This window comes from Lagopus leucura, unplaced genomic scaffold (assembly GCF_019238085.1).
Source record: "Lagopus leucura isolate 7727_CA_CO unplaced genomic scaffold, USGS_WTPT01 Super-Scaffold_73, whole genome shotgun sequence".
In the NCBI taxonomy this organism is placed as follows: Eukaryota; Metazoa; Chordata; class Aves; order Galliformes; family Phasianidae; genus Lagopus; species Lagopus leucura.
The window spans coordinates 66181331-66193669 of NW_024962252.1; the positions used below are offsets into that span (position 1 = coordinate 66181331).

Here is a 12339-nt window from a genome sequence, read left to right on the forward strand (position 1 = left end):
AAAGTGTTTTATCATTTGTTATCTTTGTGATATGTACAAGGCATCAGCAATGTCCGTGATAGTTTGCCGGCTGTTTAATCGCAAAGAATTCAGTACCTGTTGATTCTTAGAACTGTAACATTGTATGAGTGGCACCCTTGATGGTTAGTAGGATATGTAGCTTTGAAAAAAATATGACTAAACAGCTATTTTGCCTCTGCTCTTTACAGAAGAATATTGGGATCACCAGCAACTCAATATTAATTCCAGAAATAAACGAGTCACTTTTTTTTTTTTTTTAAATGAGTTTTCTACAGTAAAGTTTGTCATCTCTGTATGAAGATTTTATTACTTTTGCTTCTTAGTCTGAAAATATTAAATATTTTTGTGAATGCAAGTGAAATTAGAAAATCTGAAGCTTACATTTTGCATGGTGGGGGGGTGTCTCTTTGTAGGAAATTGCCCGCAGCTCTATTGAAATGACAGGGCCTTTGGAGGACCAGATGAATCAGCTGAAGCAATATGAGCAAAATATCATTAACTATAAACACAACATTGATAAACTGGAAGGAGATCATCAGCTTATACAAGAAGCCTTGGTGTTTGACAACAAACACACCAACTATACTATGGAGGTAAGCATTTCCTCCATTTTGTACTTGTTAGCTCGTTTTGCCATCTTCTTCCTTACAACAGCATTCCCTGATCTGAAGACATGGCTATGAAGGATGAGATTTGGCAGACTTTCTGGTAATACTGTGAAACTTTTTTGTCATGCATTTTATTGTCACGCATGCTGATGAGAATGGCCTAATGCAAAACTGAGACATAAGATATTTTTAAGAGACCTTCCTGGGACTGGTAAAGGTGGAACAGGAGTTAAGTGCTTGTTAGTGGAATGTAATTGGCTTGATTTCTCCTCTGGTTCGCTGCAAACAAAAAGTTCAAATGAAAATATAGCTCATCATGACTTGTTTTCCTTCAGATAAACAGTAGTACAGTAGTGGATTTTTTTTTTACTTTTTTTTGTTTGTTTGTTTGTTTTCTGTGACAAAGCAATGTTTCATCTTTACTAATTTGCTATGAGAATTTACAGTTTACCAGTGAAGGTCCCAGTGCTGCTGATGTGTAGGAGGACAGTTGTTATACACACTCATGGGAGATGGCTTCTCTGTTCTAAAGAATGCTTTCCATGTTTGCAAAATAACTTGTGAGATTAGTTACAGAATGTTGGAAAATGTCTGAAATTGGTAATGTAGGAAACAGTGTTGTTTGAATACAGCCTCTAACTAAAGTGAGATGATAGAAAGTAACAGCACTCAAGTCCAAGTCTTGTCATCCAGAATAAACTCAGGGAACACTTGCTTATAGTAAAAAAAAAAAAAAAAAAAAAAAAAAAAAAAAAGAAAAAAGTACCCATTTAGAAACCAGTTCCATATTTTCCTGAAGACTTTTTAATGACCTGAGTTATAATGTATAGTTAGTGGTATGGATAAGGTATCACATAAGTATTTGGAGCGGGTTTTTGCTGACTGTATTTTTCATAGTTTTAGAAAAATGTATTTGACTATTTAATGAATCAGTCTTTTCTCTCTCACAGCATATCCGTGTTGGATGGGAGCTCCTACTTACTACCATTGCTCGAACTATCAATGAGGTTGAGACTCAGATCCTCACAAGAGATGCCAAGGGTATCACCCAGGAGCAAATGAATGATTTCAGAGCATCGTTCAATCACTTTGACAGGGTACAGTACTCCTACTTTTTCTCATCTAGCAGTATTCATTGTTCCTAAAAGCAAGCCTTTTTCCATTCCATATATAATCTTAAAAATCTGCTAGTGCAGTAACAATGGGCTATTTAAAAAATGGTTATAAAGATCAATTAACAAAGTATTTACAACCTTACAACATTTACAACATTTTTACATAAGTTAGATCTGCTAGCTCTGCACTCACAGGAACACCACCTTCAAAACTCAGTCCACATTTCAGATGCTGAGAAAAGATTACCATAATCCAACACTGGGCTGCTCTCTTTATTTCAGTATAGATTCCTGTACTTATCAGACTGTGATTAACCCCTAACTTGCATTGTTATCATGAGTCAGCTCCTTCAAATTATTTCCGGATGTAGAAAATGCTGTTGTTTTTTTTTTTCCCACCAATATCTTGTCCAGCTCTATCCAGAATGGTTACCCATACTTGATGTGTGTTGGACACTGACAGTGATCATTTAAGTATATTTTAGAATATTCTTAACCGTTCTCACGACTCTGCTTTTTTGATGAAACACACAACTATAGAAAAGGTTAGCCACAGAGGAATTGGGGATGGATTTTATGGAAAATCTTAATGTGATTGTAGTGCAGCATAATTCCTTTTTGTATAAGCTGAGGAAGCTGAAGATACCATTACAGAAGCAAAAGTAGCTTTCTTGGGTGGAAAGAAATATATTAAATGGTTTCCCCAATGCACTGGAGCAGATGACTGAGAAATTGGAGTGATTAAAAGCAGAGTACCAGGTCTGGATAAATTACATATTAGTATTTAAGATACCCTGTTAAGGGAAACTTTGCATGAAGGTTTGACAGCTTCCTAAAGATAAGGAAGCAAGGTGACTAAATCCTAAAATAGGTTTTACTAAATAGCCATTTTTAGCATCCCTATGTCTCTGTAAGTTCATAGATACCTATATCTTTGCAGTTCATAGATAAATTCTCTGCCATGCTGGCAGCAAGGCTAGTTCAGTCACTGAGCAGTTACTGTTGGCATCTTTCGGTACCTCAGAAGGTCCTGAAGGAAGATGCTAACTCCTACAGCAACCAGCCCTATTAGGCATCTTAATGCTTTGCAGAAATAGAAAGAATTTGAGATACCAAAGAGTGCAACAGAGCAAAGTCTTATGAAGGGCTGTATTGCCTCAGAGAAGGTGCTTATGTCACAGAGTGATAGGCAGGCTGGAGATGGGCCATGACAATAGCGTACAATGCAGAAGTGCTTCTCAGCTCCTAGATTCTTACCTACCTGCATCTGTGCCCTTCTCCTCTTTATAAGAGAGGACATAGCTTCGTGCATGTGCCCTCTGCTCTTTCTTCTGTCACAAGAAGCCTGAACACATGGGTCAGATTCCCCAGTGTATTCTACAACCTCAGCAACCTGGGCCTGAACTGTAAGTTTAGCTGCACACCTCACCTGCCCTCATGTCAGACATAATCCAAAGGCCTTAAAAATAAGGTACACATTAAGAGAAGGATGCTTTGCATATGTTCCCCCTAGTATGCTTCTCCCTACAGAGATTAGAAATTAGTCCAGGAGGACTTCTGTGCTGTCATAGTAGAACAACTACATTCTTAAAAGGAAGTTTAAAAGTAAGTTTAAGAAAGGAAAAAAATAAGGTCTAAAACCACTCGGCCTTCAAGCTTTCTGTAAAGGACAGACAACAGAAACACTAAAAAAAGAGAAGCTTATACTTATTAAATTGCACTGTAATTTAAAGGGCAGATATGACGTGATCTGCACAGGCTAGAAAGAGACACTGAGCAAAGATGTCTGAGAGGAGCAGGCTTGTTTTTCATTTTTGTATCCTCCTTGTTCCATTGCACACTTGAAAATTTATTGTCAGTGAATTAAGAAAACCTGGAATGCTTCAGGGATACTTCAGAGTGCACAAAATAATGAAGACTCTAAACTCAGAAATTGGATAGAGAGGGCAGGAATTGATTTTTTTTTTTTTTTTTTTTTTTTTTTTTTTTTTTTTTTTGGTCTTTATCACCTCAGAGGAATGAAGCTGAACATAAGCACTAACATGACAGTACTGACTTCTCCCTGTAAGACAAAAAAAAAAAAAAAAGCAATCATTTAGCAGTATATGTAATAATTCTGTTGCTCGTAGAAGCATTTATGTATACCTGACGTTTAACAAATACACTGAGAGAATTAGTCTGCAGTTCATATTGATGGATAGCCAGAAAAAAATTTAAAAACTAATGCTGTCCTTGACCAGGAGGCTTTAAATACATAAGCAGAACAGAGTCATTTTATGCATGCTATAGCTCTGACTTCTATGGTGGCATTTCTCCAGTCTTAATGTGTGTTGAGGATGTCAGCAAAATACTACTGTGCAGAGAAGCTCCCTTCTCCATTGTAAAGAAGCCATATTAGTACACATAAACCTAACAATTTTTTATGGAGTATTTCTAAAGACAACTTGCTTTAGTTATAAATTATAAATCTGAGGAAGGACGCCCTTTCTTCCTCTCCAGGAAAGCAAGCGAATAACATGTATGTGTGGTTTTTTTTAGTTGTTAATAAATCATGGGGCTTATTTCTGTACTTGTTAGTTCTTTGAAAGATAACTGAGTTATTTTTTTAAATGGCTTTTACATCTTGAATATTTTGCAAGTTCTTGTTTGGGGCTACATGCCCCTGACCCCTGAAGTACACTGAGAGAGGAGGCACCATGCATTGAAGAATAATAAGGGCAGAAAGAGCTTCTGTTTCCTTCAGTATATCCACCAGCACAGCTATGCTAGTACAAAAAGCCATTAAAAGTCATCTTGTTAAAGTCAGATGGTGAGTCCATCATCTCCCTCAAGGTAAGGAGGCAGCACTCTAGGATCTTCTCTTTTCGTTTGAAGGCTGACGCCCCAGAAGTTATTCCTGGGGGTGTTGCTGCAAGGTAACTCCTTGCTGGAGGCTATGCCTGAAGGCACAGTCTAGGTGGAGGTGTAAATATAAATCTTTACTGATGCTGGTATATTTCTTCTCTTAATGTGTTTGCTTAGAGGAAAAAAAAGAAAGTGGAACACAATGGCTAAATCCCAGCAGTTTAGAAGTGTTCAAAATGGTGCATAGCTGAATAATGGTATGCAGACAAATTGGGACATTGAAATAGTTATATTATCAGTCACTGATTTTCAAGTCTTTCAAGTAGAATCCTTTTTCGGATTCAGGATATATAGTAGTTTCTAAGAAAAATTGGATAAAATGTCTGCAACTGCTTTGCATGCAGTATCCTACCAGCTGTTGATATATTCTACTATCTATTTTTGGCAAACTGCAGATTTTAAGTAGGAGTCCTGCATGCAGAACAAGAGCATCCTGCCACCCTTTATTTTACTAACAGAAAAAACAACTTGCCATTAAAAGAACCACATGATCAAGCCTATACAGGTCAATTAATATTCATGAAAATGAAGCACATGTGGAAGATGTATTTCTTTCACTTAAAATCCCACTTTTTTATATCAGGCCACATGTAATAAACACAGGAGAAGGAAAGGTTCTCTGGGGACTAATAACAAAACAAAGTGAGATTTCAGTGTTTTAGTTTGTATTGACAAGAAAATATAAATGAGTCAATTATTTAAATGCTTTACAATGATAATTTCAGTACTTAATGTTGGTTTCTAAACAATGGAAAAACCATTTTCCAATGAGTAATCCATTAAAGGATTTTAGGGACCACTTAACCTAGAATTTAATAGGGACTCTTTAAAATCAGTTTTCAAAGCAAAATTTATAGATCATTAACAAACTGAAAATAAGTTGTCAGGTATAAATTTCTTTTGAATCTAGGCAATAAGTCAGTTGTTCTTTTATTTGACATATGCACATTCAGTTTCTAAGTAATATCAGATCAAGAGAGAAGTAACAGTGATTGAGTGTGGAAAAAGAGTGGAACAGACTCAGTGATCTGTTTACTGCATCTCAGATACACTGTATGGCAATAAAAAATGCAAGCAGCAAATGGTAGTTCAGCAGAATAAAAATTGCCTTTTAAGCCAAAGTGTTAAAAAAATAGAAGAGGCATGATTTTAACATTGTAATTGAAGTCAAGCTCCTCTTCCACTAAGGAAAAAACTAAAGCACAAAACTACAAAAGTTTCACATGTTTTAGGAAATTAATTGCAGTAAGTTAACATTATGTTTCCATTAAGTTTATAAGCATATGGTTATTAATAAAAGTGTAGAATGTTCTTTACTAACCAACTAACCTGGTCTGTGATTTTTTTTTTTCCTTCTTTTCTTTTACCTTCCAAATGCATGACGTGTTATGGGATGCTAGGATGAATCTGACAATCTACATTCTGATGAATTTAAAGCCTGCCTCATCAGTCTAGGACAGGTTGGAAATGACCTGCAGGTAGACGAAACTGATGTTATTCTGTTTTCAGATAGGTCAATACAATAATTTTCTATTATGAATTTAAGCACCAATGTATACAGCACAATGCTTTGAGAAGATCCTGTGCCTGGGAAGGCAACTGAGTTAGATGAGCTCTCTTTTAGCATACGTTGGAGCCACGTTTCTCTGACTGCATTTCTAACATTTTCCAGGCTGCTTCTTTTAATTGATAAGAGACAGCTGTGGAGAACTTTTGGCACTCAGACTTCTGTCCATTTTCCTTTCCTCAGACTCAAAACAAGTGCTCTACTGTTTTCTCCTTATTTAGGATGATACATTTCTTTCTAAACCACTGTATTACACTGCAAAACAGAGGAGATGTTTATTTACCTTATTACTGTCATACAATTTATAAGTCAGGAATGCTGCACGTGAGTTACCGCCTTTGAAATTAGCAATCTCCTTTTACTTCGAGTCTTTCAGTTACCTCCTCGTAAGTCTTATAAGCTTCACCCTTTAAGCCAGTATGTTCATTTCTTTGTTATAGTGCAGGTCTTGGTAGCCTGTAGTCAGAAAAAGGAAAATCTCTGTATTTATTTCTCATATATCAGCAGACAGCTTTTATCATGTACATTTCCTAGCCTTGGAGTGGAGTATGTTAGTCAATGATACATTTCAGACTGTTTTTAGCTACACTTATATTCACTACACTATCACTTGCAGAACCTTCAAAAGACACTGCATATCAGGGAGGCAGTTTGTGCATCTCCTGATTTTGACTAGTTTAGTAACAAATTTTTCTCCTTGCCTTTCTCTTTGTCTTCTCTGGTTGTGCTCTGTGTATTCCTATGTTCTCCCTGATCTCTCCCCTGACTTTTCGTGATGTTACTTCTTGTGTTCAAAATGTCTGTTTCCTGTGTGTGATATGTTAGTTACTTCTTCCTTCTCTAAAACTGATGATAATTCTGATGACCTGCTTGGGCAATGTCAATGAATACTGTTTACACTGGATCCAATTTCCCAATGGCCTAACCTCATCTCTGAAAATGACCGTGGATGCTTCAAACCTTCCCATCCATATTCCTTATGTTATTTTGGTCAATAGAGGAAGAATGGACTGATGGACCATGATGATTTCAGAGCTTGCTTGATTTCAATGGGTTATGATTTGGTATGAATTTTAAGAAACAATGGCAATTGCTTACAGTTTGTGAAATTAACCAAAGCAACACTAAAGCTTATTTAGGTTGACAGAATACTAATAATACAATTTACACTAGAGATACTAGTTCCTTGGTTGTTTTTTTTTCCCTCCACCTTCAAATGGTTAAAAAGGAAGTTAAATGTAATACTAGACAGTACAAAATTCTTTTAATTCTTTTAATTCTTACAAACTACCTTTGGGCATTGCATTTCATTTCTTTCATTTATTTATTTTATAATTCCTCCACTCATACCAGTTTGTTCTTTGTAGCAGAAAGATCTGAGTAAGTTGAACTGTCTGGTATTTTTTTCTTAGTTCTCAGTTCAATGAAGCTGCTTGTGGCTTCCTGGGATATTTTTTCACCTCCTTGTTCAATACCTTAATTACAATGGGAACATTACTGATTTTAGAAGGGGGATGAGAAATGAAGTGTTAAAACAAGTTTAACAATTATTAGAATGGGAAAGAGGAGAAGTTGAAAAAGTTAATTGAAGGTAAATGCTATGTATTTGGGACAAATAATATTTTTTTCAAAAGCACCAGGGCCATTTTACAAAGGATGAGTAGTCACTTAAGATCCCAGATTTCACTAACTGTGACGTTTATGTTCTTAAGTCAGTAAGATGCTTTAGAGTGTTTGTAGCCACTGCTCCTTATTGGTTCGTGAGAGGTATGGGCTGTCAGAGATTGATATTACGGTGACCTTCTGTTTTTTTTTGTTTTTTGTTTTTTTGTGTGTGTTTTTTTGTTTGTTTTGGATTCTCTGAAAGGGCGAAGCTGAGTTTGCTAGAATCATGTCTCTGGTTGACCCCAATGGACAAGGAACCGTCACTTTCCAGTCCTTCATTGACTTCATGACCAGAGAAACAGCAGATACGGACACGGCTGAGCAAGTGATAGCTTCCTTCAGAATCCTGGCTTCAGATAAGGTCAGTCATCTAGCTGCTGGCTGTAAGAACTCAGTAGCTCTTCCTTTCAGCCTTTACTTGCAGAAAGCCTTGTACGAGGTTTTTAGTAATAGTAGAGCTTTGTTTTCAACTTGTAATAGTTCAGAGAAAGCATTTACCTTTCTTCTTATTTGGTACCAACTCTCTTAGATGAAATGTGTACTGAATTCAAGGATTGATCTGTATCCCCTCACATCACAAAGAGCTGACAAAATCAGACTTCTTAGACAATACTTAAACAATTTTGGTATAACTGATATATTGCACAACGAGCCTATTTCCCTACAGCAGCCTTAATTAGAAGGGAACTCATTCTGCGTTACATGACGTTGTCTGGGTGTTTCAGTGTAGTTTGGCCCTGGAACATAGCCTGAGTCAATTGCACAAGACTTCACCTAATTGTGAGCCAGACTGTGACCTGACAGGGTCAGCAGGGTGATGCAATGTGGCATTGTCCCATCCTAGGAGGAGGAGAACGCTTCCATTAGGGTACATGGAGGAAGATCCTGAATATAGCCTGCTTTCCTCTTGACAGCTAGACCTACAGCTGAGTGGCAACACAGTAGCCTCTGGAGGACAGAGGGCTCCTGCTGCCAGAGAACCTATCCTGTGCTATTGAGAAATGAGAGATCAGAGCAGTACACATCTATTTGCCCAGGCTCACTCTACTGATTTTCTCATTCTGGCAGTTTCTACTGATTCTGTGACCTCAGTTATGGACCACATTCTAAATTCAGGACATGTTCTCAGCACGTTTACTGTGGAACACGTTTCGATTTCCAGATGTGTTCTCAATAAGAATTCATATGGAGGATGAATGTTGATGTCTCACAAAAATACAGTTTTCATTATGTTGTTATTTTAAACAATGCTGATTCTGCTATCAGTTGATATGAGTGCATCCTTCATATCATAAATGCAAATCATTAAGAGCAATAGTGCATCTTTCATAATGAGTGCATTAGGCTGTTGAAACTAACAGGGTCTAACTGAAAACATGTTGGTCCTATCACTGCAGAAGCAGCAGTGAGGCACTCTAGGAATGAGCTCCTGCATTAGTAGGAGGCTATCCATGGCTGCATAGTACTCACTGGCTAACACACACAGTTGCACACATTCCAGCCTGAGGCTGGATTTTGACCTAATCGGTTTGTTGGTAGGATTGTCTCCTTCAACTCATCATTAAAGGTAGAGTTGACCAAGAAAAACACATGGTTTCAGGAAAGTAGGCAGAACATCTGAGCTTATTAGTCACATAATAAATATATTTGATGTCTCTGAAGAATACATACTAAATTTGTCCATCATTTCCCCCTTCACAGCCTTATATCCTGGCAGATGAGTTGCGTCGAGAGCTGCCTCCTGAGCAGGCTCAGTACTGCATCAAGAGAATGCCACAGTACACGGGCCCAGGTTCTGTTCCTGGAGCTCTGGATTACACCTCTTTTTCATCAGCACTGTATGGAGAGAGCGATCTCTAATTCTATAATTGGCTATGTTCACAGTAGACACAACAAATAAAACACCTGATTGCCCAGATTGCTTCTCAAAAGGTTTGACAAGCTGATTAAAAAAAGGAGTTTTACAAATGCAGTAGGTACCTTCATTGTAAAGTTCTATTACTAAAGTAACTAGTGTATGTTAATGTGTGCAGCACGCTAGATTTCTGCAATGTTGGTTTTAGGTTGTCTGTCCTATACAATGCCAGAAAATATTTAAAGAAAAAAAAAAAATGCAAGTTATTAACTTTGGAAATATCTATTATGAAAATAAAATGCAAGTCCTAAGAACGTTGAAACTATTGATTGTTAAGATTCACAAAATATTTATCCATTTTTCAAAATGTTTCAATGCCACATATGCTTCCTTTAACAACGTTCATAAAACTGTGTTAAAATCACGCATTTTACTTTCATGAAGCAATGTTATTTTCCTCTCATGTTTTCTGATTTTACATGCTTCTGCTGGTGAAATTTAGTAAAATGGTAAAATGAAGTTTTTCAGGGGAGAAATATATCAAACAAGTAACTACTTAGTTACTGAAACAATTAAGAATGCTATGTTTCTGTCTCCTAAAGACAGTTTCATATTCTCACAAATAATTGTAAAATAGGTAAAAAAAAAAAGGCCTGAAAAGCTGATTAAAATTGCAGGTTTAGAGTTATGTAAGCAGTGCTTTTCTCTTAAGCCTTTAACTTTTACAAGCTGAGAGAGTACTTTTATAATCAGAAATAATAGGGAACCTAATTTTATGTAAGTTGTTTTGTTTTGAAACCCTCATTCTTGTCTGTGTTGGACAGTCTTTGTTTCTTGGTATAAGAAAGCCAGTCCCATGTTGTGTTAGTGGGCAACATTCATCTCCATTCTGCATAATGCAAAATCCCATCTTAGCAAATGTATTGTGGTTGTCTTACAGCTTTAACTGTTCATTGCTCAACTTACAGTTTGTCTTGATTTCTACTGGTTCACAGGCAGTTCAGTCTGTATTATTGTCTTGACTTCTGCTGGTTCACAGGCAGTTCAGTCTGTATTATGTTCCTGTGCACTAGTAATTCTACTGTTTTTTTTTTTTCCATCTTGAGAAATTATTAAAAAAAAGCAGTAACTTTTTTACTTGAATCCTACTGTCACTGAGGAAATGCAATGTAATCTAACGAAACCATTTACAAATGGTGAAATGAGTTGTGCAGCCCAGTGCTATTAAAGCAATGATGTGCCTATTAAATAAAGTCTGCTTTTCAAAACCTTATGAGACTTCTGTCATTGGAATCATCTAGTATTTTCCCCTAAGGACTTGATATATATCTGAAAATTAAAAGAAGTTTGTCTGTTGAAAGTAAGAGTTCAAAAAAATGCTATGCATTTCTTTACACTGCTGAAGATACATTTGAGGCCCCATGAGGTGACATGGATCTAAGAATGAATGGGGTAGTGTTACCACTGAAGATGTTGGCATTAACACTTCTGTGCATCTCTTTTTCCTCATGCATAAAAAAGCCATTGTGCTTTACACAGCGCTTTAGTTGGGTCTTGCCTTGATATCTTTGAGTGGGAAGCATTAAAAATAATCACTCTCTGTATTATTTCACTCCTAAAATAAACATTCTGCAGGTAAGGTGACTGTGATGTGAGCAATTTTAAACTAATCCCAGAGGAAGACAATGACCAAGTCACTCTTCCTTTACCACCTTGTGTGGAGAGGCTAGCAGATGGCTTCAGAGGGAAAATCAAGGCTACAATCAATCACATCTCCACCAATGCAAGTGCAGCGCTGCATGCTGCCAGAAGCTACCACCTCCACTGCTGCTACTGACATGGTGCAGCATTGTTCTCTTCTTGTGATGACAGTGCCCGTACAAGCAAAGTTTGGAAAGCTCCACTTTAGAGCAATGACATTTCCAGCCAAATGGCTTTTGGGTAGGCCAAGTCCTATTAAAAAAATAAATCTGTCTATCTCTAATTGTCACAGTTTAATGCAACTAGTGGGACAGTGCATACTGATGCCAAAGATTTATTCTGTCCTCCTCCTGTTGCAGTGTGTCTGAGAGCTTTTTATTTTCTCTCACTAGGATCTACCATTCCCATAAATTCTCCTGCATGCTATTGAATATGTTTAAAAAAACAGGAAAAAAAGTTTGCTGTTTTTTCTTTCATCTTTTGCAAACTGATCCTTGAGGCTTTTGTTTTCAATTATTATCTCTTTATCTTTAACCTGACAGAATTTCTAATTTCATTTTCCTTAGGCAATCCAAGACAGAGGAAATCCTTCCTGCTGTGAATTGAAAAAACAAACAAACAAACAAAAAAACCAGCAGCAAAACCCAGTCGAGTTTTAATGAAGAGTTTTAATAAACTCTTTAGTAATCTTGATTATCTAGCTGAAAACCAGTAGTGTCTTGTGGATGCCTGAGTGAATGTGATGAATAGATATGGCAGACATAATGCTGTCAGACATTAAATTGCTGAGATACTACCCACCTGCATTTCTGATCCACTCAGCCTTAAGAAGACTGTGAACTCTCCAAATTCAATATTTGGAGTACAGATATTTCCGAGTAAATAATTGGAGTAAATATTTTT

At 36.8% G+C, this 12339-nt stretch overlaps 1 protein-coding gene across 1 annotated transcript in view; it reads left to right on the forward strand.

The window, feature by feature from the left end:
- ACTN2 (actinin alpha 2) overlaps positions 1-11008 on the forward strand; it is a 63892-nt gene extending 52884 nt beyond the window's left edge. Inside the window, exons 17-21 of the mRNA XM_042875905.1 lie at positions 435-614; positions 1580-1726; positions 7214-7279; positions 8083-8241; positions 9582-11008. Coding sequence (XP_042731839.1) covers positions 435-614; positions 1580-1726; positions 7214-7279; positions 8083-8241; positions 9582-9740 — 711 coding nt within the window. The 3' untranslated portion in view covers positions 9741-11008. The remainder of the gene's footprint in view (positions 1-434; positions 615-1579; positions 1727-7213; positions 7280-8082; positions 8242-9581) is intronic.
- Positions 11009-12339: the final 1331 nt, after the last annotated feature.